Here is a 20,371-nt window from a genome sequence, read left to right on the forward strand (position 1 = left end):
TCACTCTGGGTCGTGCTGTCACCTCGCTAAGACTGTTGCTATTACTGGCACCAGCCCTCCCGCTGGTACAACAGCAGACCCAGCTTCCAGGTGTCACCTCTCTCACCACAGACCTGGGGCCTGTTGCACCTTGTTCTGGGCTCAGGGTCCCTCATCTGTGAGACGGGGACAGGACAGTTCAGGCTGCCTGGAGCTGCTGGGGCAGGGCAGGGCCCACAGTTTCTCTTTCCCAGCATGTCTGCATGGTCAGCTCAGATCTTGGCCACCCTGGGCTAAGCTGGGTCCTGGGCACAGTGCTGGGTCCCTAGACCACACCTTGGTGTCCTCACGTCACCAACAGGTACAGCAGGCCCTCCCTGTGGGGTACAGCCTCAGCTGGGGACATGTCAGGGTCTCTAAGGCCGGCCCCTCCCCACACTGGCCTGACTTCTCCACCTCCTCCTGCCCAGGAGGGAAACTGAGACACCACTGCTGGTGATGGAGATAGCGGGCGTGGGTGCAGGGCCCTCCCGCCGGTGCTGGTGATGATGGAGATGGCGGGCGTGGGTGCTGGTGATGATGGAGATGGCGGGTGTGGGTGCTGGTGATGATGGAGGTGGCGGGCGTGGGTGCTGGTGATGATGGAGGTGGCGGGCGTGGGTGCTGGTGATGATGGAGGTGGCGGGCGTGGATGATGGAGGTAGCGGGTGTGGATGATGGAGGTAGCGGGTGTGGATGATGGAGGTGGCAGGTGTGGGTGCGGGGCCCTCCTGCCAGTGCTGGTGATGATGGAGATGGCGGGCGTGGGTGCTGCTGGTGATGATGGAGGTGCGGGCGTGGATGATGGAGATGGCGGGTGTGGGTGCGAGGCCCTCCTACCAGTGTGGTGATGATGGAGATGGCGGGCATGGATGATGGAGGTAGCGGGTGTGGATGATGGAGGTAGCGGGTGTGGATGATGGAGGTGGCAGGTGTGGGTGCGGGGCCCTCCTGCCAGTGCTGGTGATGATGGAGATGGCGGGCGTGGGTGCTGGTGATGATGGAGGTGGCGGGCGTGGATGATGGAGATGGCGGGTGTGGGTGCGAGGCCCTCCTGCCAGTGCTGGTGATGATGGAGATGGCGGGCGTGGATGATGGAGGTAGCGGGTGTGGATGATGGAGGTAGCGGGTATGGATGATGGAGGTGGCAGGTGTGGGTGCGGGGCCCTCCTGCCAGTGCTGGTGATGATGGAGATGGCGGGCGTGGGTGCTGGTGATGATGGAGGTGGCGGGCGTGGATGATGGAGATGGCGGGTGTGGGTGCGAGGCCCTCCTGCCAGTGCTGGTGATGATGGAGATGGCGGGCGTGGATGATGGAGGTAGCGGGTGTGGATGATGGAGGTAGCGGGTGTGGATGATGGAGGTGGCAGGTGTGGGTGCGGGGCCCTCCTGCCAGTGCTGGTGATGATGGAGATGGCGGGCGTGGGTGCTGGTGATGATGGAGGTGGCGGGCGTGGATGATGGAGATGGCGGGTGTGGGTGCGAGGCCCTCCTGCCAGTGCTGGTGATGATGGAGATGGCGGGCGTGGATGATGGAGGTAGCGGGTGTGGATGATGGAGGTGGCAGGTGTGGGTGCGGGGCCCTCCTGCCAGTGCTGGTGATGATGGAGATGGCGGGTGTGGATGATGGAAGTGGCGGGTGTGGGTGCAGGGCCCTCCTGCCGCTGCTGGTGATGATGGAGATGGCGGGCGTGGATGATGGAGGTAGCGGGTGTGGATGATGGAGATGGCGGGTGTGGGTGCGGGGCCCTCCCGCCGGTGCTGGTGATGATGGAGATGGCGGCCGTGGATGATGGAGGTGGTGGGCGGGGGTGCGGGGCCCTCCTGCCACTGCTGTTTGCCATGGGGTCAACCCCAGCCTGGGAGGGCTCCTGGGCCAAAGAGCGAACTGAGACGCAGTGAGTTCACATGGCTTGTCCGAGGTGGGGACTAGGCCGGTGAGCCCTGACCTCCTGACCCCAGCCCTGCAAGCGCCCCCACCCGTGGTTTAACCCTCCCAGCAGCTCCTCCACCCCTCAGGCGGCTGCACCCGCCCCCTATTTATTTATTTATTTATTTATTTATTTATTTATTTATTTATTTATCTCTCCTCCGTCTCTGCATGTAACTTTTTATTTCCTCACCGCGCTTTTCCATTACAGCGGCCGTGGACGCAGCCGATAAGATCGGTCCCCGGAGATGGGACAAAGGGGCCGCCATCGGCTCGAGGGCTGGTCATATCCTGCCCGAAAGGGCCGAGCAGGGCCTGAGATGCGGCAAGATGCTATCTCGGGGTTTATTGTGTCTCGTGAGGGTGCCTCCCACCCCAGCCCCCCGCCCTCTCCCGCCCTGCCCAGGGCCCGGGCACCACTCAGGACCCGCCTCTGCCCCACAGGCGTGATGCTTCTGTGCGTGCCCCTCCATGTCCCCCAACCTAGTCCCTGTGCCCTGTGGGCGGCCTGGGGCCATGAACAGGGGCTTTGGTGTCCGTTTGGATCCACCCTGGAGTTACTGTGGGTCTCGGGCTTGCCCCCAGCCTCCCAGAGCCCCATTGTCCCTCCCCAGCCGGTGCTGCTGGAGGCAGTGGCCTTGGCGACCCTGTCCCAGCTGAGGGTCCCCACCTCGCAGGTCAGAGCCACCCGGTCCTGGCTGCCCCAGCACCACCAGCTGCTGCCTCCCTTGACTCAGCAGTTGGCTCCTGGGAATTTATCCCAGAAAAATCATCCCAGCATGGACGGGCTCAGGGCAGCATGTCGAAGACGGCAAGTCATTTATTTTTTTTAAAATTTTTGCTGTCCTGCCACGTTTCCTCCAGAGAAAGAAGATGGTTCTAAGGGCAGCGGAGGCCACGTGGGTGCCCGTTTATGGGTTGCTCTGCACACACAGTGGCCGAACGGCAGATCCCGGGCTGCCCTCAGAGTGGTCACCACCCCCACCCACCTTTAGCTGTTGTTCCCCCAACCCCGCGGGACTGGAAGGCTGTGCGCCGTCTCTTCTGCGGGTAGCGGGACTGGAAGGCTGTGCACCGTCTCTTCTGCAGGTGGCGGGACTGGAAGGCTGTGCGCCGTCTCTTCTGCGGGTAGCGGGACTGGAAGGCTGTGCGCCGTCTCTTCTGCGGGTGGGGGTGGTGCTCCTCAGCAGGGCAGGGTGGGTGGATGAGCACGCGCCCCTGGGACAGGAACCCCCATTGTAACACAGTGCTTGATTCAGGGGCAGTGGAGACTCCCGTGGTTCCTGAGCAGAGGCACAGGGGAGGGAGCTGTGTCTGGGGGGCCCCCGGTTCTTGAGTGGAGGGATCTGTGTCTGAGGAGGAGCTGGCCTGTTCTGCCTCCAGAGCTCCTCCTGCTTCCTGGTCTTCCCCACCCTCCCGAGCCCCTGCCTGGCCTGTATCTGACTCACAGCCAGCTGCCTCTCTGTGGGGCCAGGTCCGCTCTGTGGGGCCAGGTCCTCTCTGTGGTGCCAGCTGCCTCTCTGTGGTGCCAGCTGCCTCTCTGTGGGGCCAGGTCCGCTCTGTGGGGCCAGGTCCGCTCTGTGGGGCCAGGTCCTCTCTGACCTCGGTCTTCTCATCTGTGTTGGGGTGATTGGGGCCATGACAGCTCTCTCTGTGGCTGCCCATAAAACCACACATAGCTTTTAGAAGAGGAGACACATTCACAGTTCACAGAAGCACCTTCTGCCTCTGGGACTCACATGGGGCTGGGCTCACCCCGGGGCACAGGCTCCATATCCCAGTTAGAGCCTCAGGGTGCCAGGCAGACCTTGGGCTCCCGAGGCCTCAGTCTTCCCCTGGTTAGCACCTCCTCTGTGGAGGTGACAAGACCGAAGGGTCAGTGAGGGCTCAGGGCAGCAGCCTTTTCTGGAAGGGACTTTTCCATTCTCGGGGGGTGGCAGTGTCCTGGCGCTCTCGGTGGGCACCAGCGTCCTCATCAGCACCTGCCTGGGTGTCCACAGCTGCCCCCGGTGGGGGTGGGTGCCTGCCAGGCTGGGTAGGATGGTCTCACCCAAGGCTGGGGCAGCACCCTGGGCCCTCACTCACCCTCTCCCATTTATGGAGCACAGACGGAGCCCCCAGAGGACAAATGAACAGGCTGAGCAGGGGCCTGGTGGGAAGAAAGGGCCTTCAGGGGCATCTAGACCCTGGAAAAACAGGGCAGAGGCCGGGGCACCCAGGCCGATAGGACACAGATAAGGTAAAGAAAATACGTCCTGTGTAAACAGCTTATCTAACATCCTGTTTCCAGCCACTGATAGGATGAGGCAGGGCTGGGGAGAGCCAGGGACCCCCACCCCAGTTCTCAGGCCTCAGGGTCCCCGAAGACCAGACTACTAGGGCCTGGGGGTAAATCGGCTCCCTCTCCCCACTTCCCAGGCAGGAAGACCAAGGCCCAGGACCCAGGGTGTTTAGCCTTCCAGAAGCCCGGAGAGGCTGCCAGTCTCCCAGCTTGGAGGTAACACGAGGCCGTGGCCCTCAGACTCCTCAGCCCTGGGGAGGCGCTGCAGAGTGGCAGAGACTCTGAGGCCCAGGGTGCGGGGAGAAAGAGTCCCTCGCTGGGCCCCATGCACAGACCCCTCGGGGACACATGGAGGGACACGGGCCCCCCTGTGCACCATGGGGCTCTGCCTGCCAGTCCAGCTGCCCCAGAGGGGGCCAAGGTGGTGGTGTCTGAGACCACAGCCCCCAAGAGAGCACCATGGAAGCGGTTCAGACAGGCAAGACCTGGCTCCGAGCTGCCCTCGAGGCCTCTGAAAGGGCAGTTCTGGGCCTGAGCACTGCCCCACTGCCCCCGTAGGGTCAGGTCCTTGCCCCTTCCCTTAGAGACACCCCTCCCCAGGACAGGCCACTGGGCTTGCAGGTACGAGGGCCCCCAGGTACCTGCAGGGGAGTTTGGCCCCACCCTGCCTTCCTTGCTATTCCCAGGCGGTCCCAGCTCTGCCATTAGCTGGGGCCAGGGTTCAGCCCGATAAAGATGGGCTGTTGTTCTGTGTCAAAAAATCAATAATCGCAGCGATGTTCCAGGCGATAGGAAGAGAAGTTCACAGGCACCAGCTGGCGGGTGGGCGGGGCAGAGCCGGGGGCTGCGGCACCTGTGGCCGGCCCTTCCTGCTGCTCCCTCACCCGATGGCTGACGCAGCTGCTCCACAGTGGACGCCAGGCCCAGGCTGGGCCAAGCCAAGCCGTGGCCCTTGTGCCTGCCGCTCCTTACTGCCCGTTTGTAGCCCAGAGCCGGCCAGGGCCTCGGCGAGGAGGTCGGTCCCTCCCCAAGGTGCGCTGGCTGGGTCTTCTCCCAGGAGGTGGTGCCGTCCTCCTCCAAACACAGGCACTCAGGTCCCCGGTGTTCCAGTGCCTTCGGGACACAGCCGTCAAAAGCCAGCCCTGAGGGGCTGACCGTCTAGCAGGAAGACAGAGTTAATGAAATCAAGACCTCTGCCCCTGGGTGCCCCCAGGAGGTGGTGAACACTCTGGGGACCTGGGAGACAGGGAGGAGGTGGGAGGGGCTGGCATCACCCTCCGCACGGATGGCTTCCTGGGGTCCTGGCACCGTGCCATGTGGGCTGGCCCTGAGGCAGCACCGTGCCTGGCACCTACCATTCCCTGGAGCCAGCACCCCCTGCCGTCAGCTCCCAGGAACGATGCCCATGCCGCCTGTCTGCTGATCCCAGCCAGGCCTCCTGCGATGTGGGCCCTGAGCACGACTTGGCAAGGAGACCACCATGCTGGGTGGGCGGGCGCTCGGAGGGTGGGCACACAGGGTGCGAGGCCCACCTCTAGCAGAGAGAGAGCCTCGGCAGGTGCAGCTGCTGGCAGGGCCTCCACGGGGCTTTCCGGCCACGTGCCTCACCCCAAAGGAAGGCACCCCTCACAGCCCCAGCCCCCCGAAGCCCTCCCGCGTGAGTGCAGGGTCCGAGGGAAACATCTCAGGAAGGCAGGCTCTGGCGTTCGAAGCCCTCTGTTAACCTCTGGCCTGGGGTGAGAAGAAAACCCTTGTCCAGGAGGCCTGGGGCTCTGGGCCAACCCCACCCTGGGCTCTCCACTGGCCTCCGGGGTGCTCTGAGGTTTGTGGCCCAGCAGAGGCCAGGCACCATGGCCAGGAGGCCAACAGGGGCCATGCCAGGCAGAAAGCAGAGGAGACCAGGGCAGGAGGTGGGGAGACCAGAGCAGGAGGTGGGGAGGCCACAGCAGGGGGTGGGGAGACTAGGGCAGGGGTGGGGGGCACCAGGGCAGGGGTGGGGAGACCAGGGCAGGAGGCAGGGAGGCCACAGCAGGGGATGGGGAGACTAGGGCAGGAGGTGAGGAGACTAGGGCAGGAGGTGGGGAGACTAGGGCAGGGGTGGGGAGACTAGGGCAGGGGTGGGGGGCACCAGGGCAGGGGATGGGGAGACTAGGGCAGGGGTGGGGAGACTAGGGCAGGGGTGGGGGGCACCAGGGCAGGAGGCAGGGAGACTAGGGCAGGGGTGGGGAGACCACAGCAGGGGTGGGGAGACTAGGGCAGGGGTGGGGGCACCAGGGCAGGAGGACCAGGGTGGAGGAGCTGGAAGCTTCCCAGGAGGTGGTGGGCCTGGGGTCTCCCGGGGCGGGGTGCTGGGAGGCCTTGAGCAGGCCCCTCCTCTGTTTTCCCTCAGTGAAATGGACCTGGGTCTTGTGCTGGGGCTTGGCTCCACTGCTGGGCACACAATAACACAGAATAATCCGGAAACGACTGAATGGGGGCTGGCCAAGAGGCTGCCCCAGAGCGGGCGTGCAGGGCAGGCTGTGCACTGAGTGTGCGTCCACAGGGCAGTAGCCGTCACTGGGTGTGGACGGGCCACAGCTCTGAGGAGCACAGCCATTTCGCCAGCATGGCCGGAGGGCCCAGACGTATGTGACATCTGGTTTTTCAGCAGCAAAGCTGATCCATTTTTCTACCCATCCTGGGCATGCAGCTCCCAGGCTCCTCTGTTGCCTCTCCCAGACTCAGCCCTGCTGCCAGGACCTGGACCCTCCGAGGGGCACTGGGGGGACCCAGGGAGAGGCAGGGTGGGAACCCTCATCAGGGCCCCAAGAGCTGGGCTAATCTGCAGAGCCCTGAGTGGCTTTGCCTCTGAGCTTTGGTGCATCCATTGATCCCACCACCCGCGTCTCATCCGCCTTCGGCTCCGTCTCTGTGTCTCATCCGGCGGCTCCGTCTCCCTTCTCACTAGCCCATGTCACGTTGTTCCTTCCATCTCGGCTGTCCCGAGTGCCACAGCCAGGGCCACCGCCACGAGTGAGGGCTGTGGTCCTGCTGACCTTTCCAGGTGGCCTTCTGCCCACTCTGCTTGGTGGCTCCTGTCTGTGAACAGGGAATGGACTTCACGGAGGGCCCACTGCCCAGTGGGTGGGACTCACTGCAGGTGGGGGTATGGCCTGGGCTGCAGTCATGGGTTTGCGATCAGAAGGACCTGGGCTTGACTCTCCCATGCCACTTGCTGGCTGTGTAACCTCCCACGTGGCCCCCAGCTTCTCAGGCCTTGCTTTTCACAGACAAGAACAGGAGAAACAGCCCCCATCATCCCCCGAGCTCTTGGCCTCGTCCCCTCAGCACCGTGTCCCAGCCTCCAGAGCTCAGAGGTGGGGAACTGAGGCCTGCCCAGAGGTGCCATGGCCATCAGTGACCCAGCCAGGGCTGGAGTCAAGCCTGGGCCCCTTTGTGTTTCTTGACTTGGCATTCAGGTGTGGCTTGATCCAGGGAACACACTGACTGACTAGTGCCGCATAGATCTGGTCTCCTGGTCCCAGACCTGGGCTGCCTGGGTGTGTCAGCCTTCTCCATGCCCTGGCAGGATGGCTGAATGGGGTACGGCTCAGAGGAGGATGCCCAGCCTCTGTCCAAAGGGTGGGCTGGGTCTTGTGGGTTCTACAGGCCTGGGAACACCAGCCCCCATGGGAGATGCCATCCAGCTCCAGCAGATGTGGGCCTTGGGGAGAAGTGGCAGCCCTGCGGGGCCCACGTGGCTGTGGGAAAGGCCCCCTGCAGACAGTCAGCTGCCCACAGTGCACCTTGACCTTGCCCGTGCACCCAGGCGTTTGGATGCTCACAAGGGACCCTTGTGAGGCCCCTCTGCAGATGGGCCAGCCCCACCGCCTGCCTGGGAGGACACCCTTGCCCAACCCATCCTGGGCTCCACTCGGGGGCCTCCAGCAGCCACTCCCTCCTCTGAGCCTTGGTTGCCCTATCTGTAAGCAGGAACCTAAAAAGGGGGCCACAGTAAGGGGCCCAGTGGGTCGAGGATGTGTCAAGAAGTTGCTGGTGGGCCGGGCACGGTGGTTCACATCTGTAAGCCCAGTACTTTGGGAGGCTGAGGTGGGCAGATCGTTTGAGGTCAGGAGTTCAATACAAGCCTGGCCAACATGGCGAAACCCCTTCTTTACTAAAAATACAAAAATTAGCCGGGTGTGGTGGCATGCACCTGTACTCCCAGCTACTCAGGAGGCTGAGATGAGAGAATCGCTTGAACCCGGGAGGCGGAGGCTGCAGTGAGCCAAGATCGCACCACTGCACTCCAGGCTGGGTGACAGAGCAAGACTCTGTCTCAAAAGAAAAAAGAAAGAAAAGGAAAGAAGTTGTTGGACCCCCAGCCTTGTCCCCCATCCATTTCTCACCAGGCCTGCGTTTGTTCCCAGCCAGATTTTGGGAGGATCACATGTGAGGGAGGCCATGATATCCACACAGGACCACGCTTTTCACTGCCCAAGAGGCTTCTGAGGCCACAGAGTCCAACCACAGGCCTTTGGCTCCACGTGGGCTCCCCTGGCCTCTCCTTGGCACAGGCCCATCCCAAGGCTCACTCAGAACCTCTCCCAGACGTGGCCTTCGGTGCCCGCCGTGGGCCATGGTTGGTGAATCCTGGGAACCAGGGCCTGCCGCTGAGGCTGCAGAGGGGACACAGACCCTGCGTGGAGGTCACAGGGCGGGGGAGGAGCTGCTTAGCCTCCACTCCCCTTCTGTCACCTGTCTCTTGTCCTGGGGCCTCAGCTGCCACCCAGATTACAGGCTTTTCCATCCAGGAGGGTCTGACTTTGGAGCTGGTGACCGTGGGCAGGTCCCCTCGCCCCTGTTAAATGGACTCCGCAGGGTTGGCCTTCGTGGGAGCCAAACACGTGACCAGCAAGCAGATCCGAATGTGGCGCGTCCTGGTGGACAGAGGGGCCGGCTTGCCCCGCCCCACGCAGTCGACCCCCGGCCAGCCTGGTCTGCCTCCCGTGTGACCTTGGGGAGCCGCTCGCCCCTCTGGCCTCTGTTTCTGTGTCTGTGCAGGATGTGTTCTCAGGACCCACATGCTCTGTGCACCAGCCTCACCTGCTGACCCACAGAGACTTCCGGAACCCCGCCAGCCTGGGGGAGGGAAGCTCCTTTTTCTTTCCTTTTTTGTGACTTTTATCAAAAGCAAACAGCATGATCCCTGAGACAGGGCCGCTCCCAACAAAGCCGGGCCCAGCTGGCCTGTGGGAGCCACAGGGCGGGACAGGGCGGAGCGATGGGGTTGATTAGATAAGTGGGTGCTGGGGTGACCCCACGGTGGGCACCAACCACAGAGCCCACCGTCGGGGGTGGCCGGACTTTGCGCTCCAGAGGCTACCAGCCATTAGGCACAAACAGAAGCTGGCCCCTGGAAGGCGGGAAGGCCAGCTGTGTGCAGGAGGGGCCCCGGTTCCCGGACGTCCACAGACGCACAGGGTGACGCCTTCACCTGCCTCCTCAAGTCAGAGCTGCGAGCCAGCCTGCCAGGGCCGTGGTTCAGGTGGGGAAACAGGCCTGGGGAGGCGGGTGGCTGAGCAGCGTCGGTTCAGGAGGCAGATGGTCCTGGGTGGAGCCCTGGATCCTCTGCCAGAGAGCAGCTTCGGGGTCTGGTCTCGGGGGCAACTGCCTTCTCTGCTGTGTGACCCCCAGCTGGTTGCTGGAGTCTCTGGGCCTGTGGGATGGGAGCAGACGCTCCTCCACAGGCTTGCTGCCACATGTGCGTCAGGAGGGGGCCACGGTGCCTGTGCTGGGCATGTTGGCCACGTTGTTGAGGGAGGCCACAGGGACCTCTAGGGCCTCTGGGGCAGAGCCAGAGCTCAAGGGTGGAGGCCAAATCCCAGGGGGCAGCCCTGGGCTGGGCCCCAGGCCTTAGGATGCCCACCTGGTGCAGTGTCTCAGCCCATCCGGGCAGCTGGGAGAGAGAACAGTGCTGGCTGCACCGGCAGACACACCCCTACCCTCATGGCATGAGCCCAGGGGAACGTCATGGGGGCACCACCTTCTCCGTATGGGTAAACCGAGACTCAGAGCACACACAACCACTGGCGAGCTGGGCAGAGGCAGGATTGGCCCCAGGCCTGTGGATTCCAGACCCCAGCTCTCCCTCCCCAGGCACCCCCAAAAGGCCCTGGACCCTGGCCAGACCCACCAGGCTCCCCTCAGCCAGGCTCCCCACTCTGTGGGGTTGGCCCAGCCGGCAGCGCTGAGCTCTGCCTGGTCCTCAGCCACTGCTTCCATCCCCGCGAGTGTCACCGGAGGGTTTTAAGACCCATGTGGACGTTTCAATCATATAAATATGCAATGGCTGGAACTTCTCATTTGGTTCCTCGCAGATGCTTGGGGGTGAAATTGAATCCCAGCACGGCGTGTTTGTTCTGGAGATGGCGTGTGCAGTCCTGTTTGCCTGAATAAATTAATCCTTGTCCCAGTGCTGTGCCTATAGTGGCGGCCCCATGCCCCCTGCGGGGCTCACCTATGCGGCTTCGGGCCCGCCCCCTCCTCAGGAGACCCGTCTAGAGATGGGGAAACTGAGGCCACAGCTGGAAGAGTCAGCCACGGGACCACCAGCCGCTCCCTCCCACCTCAGCTCAGAAGACCCCTGGGGCTCTGGTTCTAACCCACCCACCCGCTGCCTACCCTTGAGCCAGAGACAGAACCTCTTGGATCTGTCTCCCCCACGTGTGTTGGGAGGAGTAACTTCAGAGCAGCTGGGAAGAATCCCCGCAAGTCCTGCTGGGCCCGGCTGAGGCTCAGTCCGTGGGGCAGGCACTCATGTTGGGTCCGTGGGGCGGGCACTCATGTTGGGTTCGTGGGGATTTGGGAGCCGCAGCTGGTGTCCCCATTCTTCATCTGCAGAGACGACCTGGCTGGAGCTGGCATCTCTGCTGGGCTCACCCCAGTTGCTCTGGAGCTGGGGAGGAGGAGCAGAGAGACCGGTCACAGGAGGCTGGCAGGGAAGGACACCTCCCCCTGGAAGCCCACCCTGACTGGCCTGCCCTCAGAGCTGTTGGTGCCATGGGGGTGTCCGGCCACTGCCTGTGTTTTCTGGGAGCCCCAAGGCCAAGACTGTGGCTTGCCTGTTGCTGCCCCGGGTTCCCCACAGGGTTTTGTGGTGGGACAAGCACAGAGCTCACCATGGGTTCTGGTCCCACCTCCAGCCAGAGCTCCCAGTGTGGCTTGGGCACTCCTCAGCCTCGCTGGGCCCTGGGCTTCCTGGTGGTGGGGTTGGGTGCTGGCCATCTCCATGGCTGCCACTGTCTGGATCCCCCAGCCATTTTACAGACCATTTAAAAAAACATCTGCCTGTGTCTTCCCGCCCATTCCCACCCAGCTCAGCATCCCCTAGCCCCCAGTCCCAGGCCTCTCACCCTCACTCACGGACATTTCTATCCATTCTCAGCCTTGAGTCAAGTCCTCAGGAGGCACCCCATCTGCCAGGAGTAGGAGCCTCACCCACCCCCACTTTCCAATGCGATTTTGTTTCTGGTTGGGAGAGGGTCTCTGCAGGAACAGGGGGCTGGAAATAGGTTACGTGAGCAGATGAGTGTTTCGAACCACCACGGCCTCCATGTTCAGTTGCACAGGTTGTAAGCTGCACGAGGGCACCGGGGGTGAGCTGGGGCTAAGATCAGCCATGCTCCCCTTACCAATCCAGGCACCTTCGTGGCCCTGCATCCACCCCCAAGAGGCACCTTTCCCATGCACAGCCCCTTGGAGACGCAACCTGAACCCTGGTCCAGGGAGATGGGTTGTCGTGGTGACCATTGCCCTGGTCCCCAGCCCCACACGCCTCCGATCCCTGGACTCCCTGGAGGCCCCTCGCCCAGCCCCCGGCCATCCCAGAGTGGTGGGTTCTGCCCCTGGGCGAGCGGAACGGCCACCTTTATCGGAGCCAGCCCTCTCTGGCGGTGCGTGATACCCAGAAGAGGCGGCCGCCACGGGAAATGCCAGCCACGCTCTTATCTGGGAGGCTCGGCCGGCTGGCCCTGGAGCTCCGATTAGGGAGCAGGACCGTTTGCCTGTGGGTGCAGCGTGGACCGGGTAGGGTGGGCACCAGTTCTGCCCTCCCCCTTCCCCATGAGGGCAGGGGGCAAGCGAGAGCCCAGGGCCACCAGGACAGGGACCTCGACACCCTTGAGGTGTGACATGTGGCAGGTGTGGACACTGCAGGCCCAAGCTCCTCCTACCCCTGGAAAGGTGGGCACCAGCTCCAGGTGCACGGCAGTGTCTCAGGAACAGCAGGGGCGCCCAGTGGGGGCTCCGTGCCCAGCAGGCCCAGGGACTCTGGTCAGGAATGTTCTGGAACCTGAGGGGAAGGCATGCGACCCCTTCCCTCTCTGAAAGGAAGTCACAGCACTCATGGGTCCAGATGTGCCCTCAGGGGCTTCTCAGACAAGGGTCCTCTGCCCCCCACCCCGCCCTGCCCCGCCAGAACAGAGGCCCGCACGCAGGGCCCCACCCACGAAGCTGCGAGTGTTTCTGACGGTCCGGATGGGATTCCACATGCTTCCCTGTGGCCCCAGCCCTGACTGAGGGGTGGCACTCACGACCCACCAGCGACTGGACAGACAGACGGACGGATGAGCACACACTGGGAGCTCCCCTCTGGGGAGTCTCTTCTCTCCCATGTCCACCCCTGAGGCCTGACCAGGTAGGGGCCAGAGACGCAGGTGCAGCCAGGACATGAGGGGCCAGGCCCCCCACCACTGTCACACACAGGGTGCCCCTGGAGCCAGGCCTAGGGCTTTGGACCCCAGTGCCCTGCTGCTAGCCGCATAGCCTCTAGGGGCCTCAATGTCCTCGTCTGTACGGGGGATGACCCCATAGGGCCGTGTGGTGCTGGCTGGCCCATATGAATGGGATGCTGGGACCCAGCTCACACTGGTCACCCTCTTGGTGCCAAGCCCTGCAGGGGCAGGGGCAGGGGAGGAGGGAGGCCCAGTGGCCAGAGCCCTGGGCCAGGACCCAGGCATTCTGGGTGGGCTGGCAGCCACGAAGCTGAGACGGCAGAGCCGCTCCTGCTGCCCCCAGTCCGCTCGTCCCCTCCTGGGGGCTGATAAAGGGACGCAGGCCTCCTCAGCCTCTCAGTCCTGGTTCGCTGCCATCTTATCTGCCCTGGGGAAGACAAAGACCCAGTTAAAACGTTTTAGCAGGGCCTCCTGGCGTATTTACATGTTATCTCTGCCATTAGGCAAGCAGCTATCTGATCATCAGGCCCATTAAGGCCACAGCCTGCCCAATCGGGGCTCCAGGAAGTGGGGCTGCCACAGCACTGCGGCCAGGGGACCAGGCGAGGCCACGTGAGGCCTCCGTGGGCCCAGGCAGCCCTGGCCACGGGAGAGGTAGAGGTGACCCGGCCTTCCTGGGCAGAGGGTGTGTGGCCCGGAAGGAGCCACGTCCCTGTTGTCCACCGAGGAGGCTGAGACTCCAGAAGGCGGGTGAGGGTCAGGTGTGTGTGTGTCCTGGGCTGAGTGCTAAGTTCAGACGGCGGATGTGTGTCCTCTCACAGTCTGGAGGCTCCAAGTCCCAAGTCCAAGTGTCGGCAGGGCCAGCCTCCTTCCAGAGGCTCCTTCCTGCCACTCTCAGCTTCTGGGGGCTTCAGGCAACCCTCATGGCTGCCTCCCATCTCCACCTCCATCTCCTCATGGTCTTTTCTGTCTCCTTTTCTGTGTCTCTTAGAAAGATACTTGTCATTGGTTTTAGGACCCACCTGATAATCCCATTGATCTCAAGAGACTTAATCTAATTACATTTGCAAAGACCCTTTTTCTAAATATGAGCATGTTCGTAGACTGCAGGCTGGTGTATCTTTTGGGGGCCACTCGTCAGCCATGACACAAACTCATGCCAGCATTGCACCGTGCGGCCGGGCTCTGTGGGCCCCGTCTAACCTGCAGCCCTTGCCCTGGAGAACGACCATCGCAGGGCTCACAACCCAGCCGCAGGCATCCTCCGGGCTGCGTCGCTATACCCCACAGTGCCCTAGAGATCATGCTGCAGGGCTGCCCAGGCCCCCGGGACCCAGCACCTGCCGGCCCCTGCCACTCAGCCCAGGCCCCCAGGACTGCCACGCTCCACTGCCCCTTGGGCCGACCCTGGCGGGAGGTGGGCTGGACAGGCCCAGACCGGGCACGCCTCATGCCTGCAATGTCTCCCTGCAGACGAGCTGGAGCCGGTGGTGCAGGATGGGCAGAGGCGTGTACGGGCCCGACTCAGCCTCGCCATGGGCCTGTCCTGGGGCCCGTTCCACGGGAGTGTCCAGACCGGAGCCTCGTCGCCCGGGCAGGTGGAGCCGGTAAGCAGCCCCCACCCCCGCCCCTGCCCACCCACCCGATACAGGGCAACACCGACCCAGGGGACAGGCCCAGCTTAGACGCCAGCCCAGGAGCTCTGGCCACTGTGTGTAGAGCCTGTGGGAAGATTTGGGCCTGAGACACTGGGACCTGGAGGGCAGGGAGGGATTCACTGCCTGGGGGCCCATGGAGGGCTTCCTGTAGGTGGTGATATTGGGCCTTTGGTGCCTCAGGGAGGACTTCCTGGAGGAGGAGTTCTTTAAGCAGGACCTTGACAGATGACTGGGCATTGGGACAGGGGAGAAGAGCATTCAAGGGGAGGGAGGAGCAAAGCAGTGGCCCAGGCCTTGGGGGTACTGGGACGGTGAGGACGCTGCAGCAGAGGGCGAGAGGGTAGTTCTGTGTCTGTCCCCGCAGACCCTTCTGACAATAGGCACGGCCATCAGGCCCGTGGTCTCCATGGCCTCGGCACGAGTGCTCACCTCCTTGGTGATAGCCCCTGCCTGGCAGAGCCTTCCAAGGCAGCCCCTTGCTACTAGACACGAATGCCTGTGTGGTTTGTCTTGGATGTACTTCTGGGGCCACCTCCGACTTACGACAAGTCAGTACGTTTTCCTCCGAAGAGGGTATAACAGTTTCTTTTAAAACACGTCTCAGCTAAGAAAGGGCACTGATACATAGAAACCTGTAAGTACGCGTGGGGCCACGTCATGGGCGGCATAGGGTCTGGGGCCTCCTGGGTCGTTCACACAGCCTTTTGCCGCTGAGCGGGCAGATGCGTGTCCCAGGCCGCTCAGGGATTCCTTGGGAAGCCGGCCCAGGACAGAGGGTGTCCCCCTTTGCTAGGCCCTGGAGTCTCCTGCCTTTATGCCATTTCCTTGCAGGCAGGCCCCTGCCCGCTATGAGCCTCCACTGCCTCAGCCTTTGGGACCTTGGGTGAGACACAGGGGCGCCTAAAGCTTCCTTTTACATCTGAGCCTGCAGACCCTGAGAAGGGGCATGGGCAGGGCTGCAAGCTTGTCTGTGAAGCAGGGAAGCCCATGGCACCCCTGCCTGCCAGGGCAGCTGGGCAGGTCACGTGAGATGTTCAGGAGTGGTGTTTGACACGGGGCATGGCTCAGTGGGCACTGCGGCCGGCAGCCTGGCAGGAGGGGTGGCTCCCTGGCCCCGTGGCCTGGAGCAGGGAGGTGGAAGAATAGCAGTGGAAGCTCAGTGGTGGTCAGTTTTCTCCATGGAAGGAGCCACATTTCAGCTCCACCACAGGAAGGAAGCCATGGTGTTCAGAGCTGGCTCTGTGGGGCGTGAGCTCCCCATCACTGTACGTGTGCAAGTGGCAGTCGATCCTTCTGGAGTGCTGGGATGTGGGGATGTTGGCAGGCGTTTATGGTTGCCAGGAGGAATGAACGGATGGGCTGGGAGCTCCGTGGCTCTCATCTCTGAACTCTCAAAGTGTCAAGAAAACCCATAGGTAGAGACCAGGGGCAAAGGCCGTAGGGGCTGAGATTAGAGGGCTCTGTGAGTTCCAGACACACCACAGGCCCATCCTCACTTCCTCCTCCTTGCATCCTACGAGGTGGGTCCTGCCACTCCATTTGACAGATGAGAAAACTGAGGCTCCAAGACATTAAGTCAATTGCCCAGGTACCCAGGATCAAACAGCAGAGGGAGCACTAGAACCCACATCTGCCCATTCCTGGAGACCCTCTCAGACTCCTTAATGACGGGGCTGAGGGGCTGGCACCAGCCTGGGAGTCATCCCCACGGGCTGCCCTTTGCCCTGGCTGCAGTCACCCCTCCCTGCCTGCCCTCCTGCCTCCGCATTTAGTCCTGCTCTGGCCTGGGGCACAGGCCATTCTGGGGAGACGGGCGCAGGGTTAGAAACCCTCCCAAGTGGGGAGATAACGTCTGGGGGCACAAGGGGAGCGAAGGCCAGAGGAGCCGCTGAGGCTCTGCGGGGAGCCTGGGGAGGAAGGAGCCCCCGCTCCACTCTTCCCTCCTCTGCTTTATCTCCTGCAGAATTAAATCCTTGATTAACCCTTATCTCCCCAGCGAGGCGCTATCTCCGCCTTGGCGCCGAGTGTCCAGACACACCGTACAAGATGATTGATTTCTTCAAGATATGCACGCCTTTCCGATACTTCATTTATTGTCTAAATATTTTTGCGTTTCAGCGGGCCCCTGTGGCTCTTGGCTGATAGGTCCCAGTTCTCTCCCCGACCCCTCCCTGAGGAGGACGTCGCCTCCTGCCCCGGATCGCCCCAGCTGCTGCCGGTTTTTCTTCTCTCTTTGTAGAAGGAGAAGGGGGAGGGGTGCAGATGCGACCCTGTGACCCTCCCCGCAGCCTCCACAGGCCTGGGGCTCGCTCACAGGCAGGGGTGAATGGGGCCAGGGTGGTATCCCCCTCAGTCCTCCACCTCTGGACAGTGGGGGGTGAGCACCCAGGGAGGAAACTGAGTGCCCGAGTCCCCAGCCAAGTCAGGAGTGTGGACTCTGGCACCGACTTGCTGTGTGACCTGGGGCAGGTCGCTTCCCTGATGTAGCAACTGCTCCCACCTCTGCCACACCCGGGGCTGCAGGAAGGGACCCGAGGGGCCCAGCCAGCTTCAGAATTTATAGTCAGTTACAGAAACACTCATGGTGGAGGGGTAGGTGGATGGATGGATGGGTAGATGGATGGATGGATGAATGGATGTGTGGCTGGAGGGGTGGATGGACAGATGGATGAGTGGGTGGGTGGGTGGGTGGATGGATGAATGGGTGGGGGGATAATGGGTGGATGATGGGTGGATGGGTAGATGCATGCGTAGATGGATGGGTGGGTGGTTGGGTGGGTAGATAGATAGATGGACAGATGCGTAGGTAGATGGATGGATGGCTGGGTGGATGGATAGATGGATGAGTGAGTGGATGGATGGATGGATGGATGGATGGATGGATGGATGGATGGATAGGTGGGTGAATGGATGAGTGGGAGAGTGGGTGAAGGTGGGGTGGGTAGATGGATGAGTGGATAGATTAATGGATGGATGGATGGATGGATAGGTGGGTGAATGGATGAGTGGGAGAGTGGGTGAAGGTGGGGTGGGTAGATGGATGAGTGGATAGATTAATGGATGGATAGATGGATAGGTGGATGGATAGATGAGTGGATGAATGGGTGGATAGGTGGATGGATGGGTGGGTAGATGGATGGTGGATAAGTGGATGGATGGGAGGATAACCAGGTGGATGGCTGGATAGATGTATGGGTGGATGGATGACTGGGTGGGTGGATAGATGGATGGATTAATGAATGGGTGAGTGGCTGAGAGGATGGATGGATGGATGGATGGATGGATGGATGGATGGATGGATGGATGGAAGGAAGGAAGGATGGATGGTGGGTAGACAAGTGGATGGGTGGGTAGATGGATGATGGATAAGTGGACAGATGGGAAGATAACCAGGTGGATGAATGGATAGATGTATGGGTGGATGGATGAGTGGGTGGGTGGTTAGATGGATGGATGAATGAATGTGTGGGTGGCTGAGAGGGTGGATGGATGGATGGATGGATGGATGATGGGTGGATGGGTGGATGCATGGGTAGATGGATGGGTGGGTGTATGGGTGGGTAGATGGGTAGATGGACAGATGCGTAGGTAGATGGATTGACAGCTGGATGGATGGATAGATGGATGAGTGGGTGGGTGGATGGATGGATGGATGGATGAGTGGGTGAAGGAGGGGTGGATAGACGAATGGATAGATGAATGGATGGGTGGATGGATGAATGGATGGGTAGATGGATAGATGAATGGATAAATGAGTGGGTGAATGGGTGGATAGATGGATGGGTGGGTGGGTAGATGGATGGTGGATGGATAACCACATGGATGGATGGATAGATGTATGGGTGGATGGATGAGTGGGTGGGTAGATAAATGAATGGATGAATGAATGAGTGGGTGGCTGAAAGGATGGATGGATGGATGGATGGATGGATGGATGGATGGATGGGAGGGTGGGTGGGTGGGTGGATGATGCGTAGGTGGATGGATGGATGGGTGGATGGATGGGAGGGTGGGTGGGGGGGGGGGATGATTAGGTGGGTGAGTGATGGATAGGTGGATGGATGGATGGATCAATGGATGGATCGATGGATGGGAGGGAGGGTGGGTGGGGGGTGGATGTATGGATGATTAGGTGGGTGAGTGGATGGATGGATGGGAGGGAGGGAGGGTGGGTGGATGGATGGATGGGAGGGTGGGTGGATGGGTGGATGGATGGATGATTAGGTGGGTGGGTGGATGATGGACAGGTGGATGAATGGATGGATGGATGGATGGATAGATGGATGGGTGGGTGGATGGCTGGGTGGGTGGGTGGATGGCTGGGTGGGTGGGTGGGTGGACGCATGGATGGCTGGATGGATAGACGGATATATGGCCTGAGGCCAACCTCATTGTTCCCCCCACCGCTGTTACCCCCTACTCCGCGCTGTTCCCCCACCACCATGCTGTTCCCTCCCCCGTGCTGTGAAAACTAAAGGGAGAGTAGCCTGACTCAGCTCCCCAAGCCCGGCCTTCCCCTGCTATGAGATCAGGTTCTGCCATGACGATGACCCTTGACGCCAGGCTCTGGGGCTCCCTGCATGGTTTCAGAGGACTGCTCAGACCCTGTGGTGTCTCCAGGGGTCCCAGCCCCATCCTCAGGTGAGAAAGCCTCAGGCCATCATGGGTCAGGGACCGCCTGCTAAGGTCTCCTGAGCACAAACACCGTGTTTCCTCCCCCATGCTGTTCCCTGCCCCTGTGATGTTCCCCTCCCCCGTGCTGTTCCCCCACCCTGTGCTGTTCCCTCCCCTATGCTGTTCTCCCTCCCCCATGCTGTTCCCCCTACCATGCTGTTCACCTTTTTCCCCCAGGTGCTATTCCCCCCATGCTGTTCCCTTCTCTGCTGTTCCCTCCCCCGTGCTGTTCCCCCACCCCGTGCTGTTCCCCAACCCCGTGCTGTACCTTCCCCTGTGCTGTTCCCTCCTCTCTGTTCCCTCCCCATGCTGTTCCTTGGCCCCCTCATATCCACACCCTCCCTTCCTCACCCTCCAGGCCTCAGCCAACATCCTGGCACAGCCACCCCCACTTCCTGTCTCAGCCTGTCCTGTGTCTCTGTCACCGCCCCCTCCAGTCACCTACCTGCTGTTTCTGGCCAGCTCCACACTCCAGCATCCACGGGAGATGCAGTTCTGTTCACTGTGTTCCCCACACCTGGCAACAGCTGATGCACAAGCCCTGCCTGTCGGATAAGGGAGTGAGTGAGTGACTGAGTGACTGAGTGGATGAAGTGGCAGCAGCGAGGTGGCAGGGGTCTCACAGACCTGGCTTTAGTCTTGCAGGCCTCAGGCCCTCACCTGGGAAATGTACTTCTTGCGTGGTTGAGGGAGACACAGGCACTGAGGGACCAGCTGGTGTCTCTGGTGAGGTGACGGGGAGGTGGAGGACTTCTCAGGATGGGCTCAGCAGCCTCAGCCTCAGCCCCCACTCTCCCGTGAACCCGCTGCTGGCCTGCTACCCCGCAGTGACCTGGGGATGGCCGAGCAGGACATCTGCAGGGGCTTCTGCAGGACCAGCTGTTTGGCTCCCTGGGCCGGGCCACCTCAGCAGCCCTGCAAGCTGCACAGCGAGGTTTGGGAACGGCCTCAGATAAAGTTGTCACAGCGGATGCGGCGCAGATAGGGTTTCCGATAGCTATCGGTGCCACCGCAGAATCGAGACACTGACCTCTTTGTTGGAGGAAACAAGGAGTATTCTCAGGTCCACCCGGGGAATTTAAAGTGGCCGCCGCTG

At 61.8% G+C, this 20,371-nt stretch overlaps 1 protein-coding gene across 1 annotated transcript in view; it reads left to right on the plus strand.

The window, feature by feature from the left end:
• The window catches only part of ZFPM1 (zinc finger protein, FOG family member 1), a 76,623-nt gene that overhangs the window by 43,845 nt on the left and 12,407 nt on the right, over nt 1-20,371 (plus strand). The window contains exon 4 of the mRNA XM_050773609.1: nt 14,417-14,550. Within this exon, the coding sequence (XP_050629566.1) occupies nt 14,417-14,550 (134 nt within the window). The remainder of the gene's footprint in view (nt 1-14,416; nt 14,551-20,371) is intronic.

The sequence above is a fragment of the Macaca thibetana genome, chromosome 20 (assembly GCF_024542745.1).
Source record: "Macaca thibetana thibetana isolate TM-01 chromosome 20, ASM2454274v1, whole genome shotgun sequence".
NCBI lineage: Eukaryota > Metazoa > Chordata > Mammalia > Primates > Cercopithecidae > Macaca > Macaca thibetana.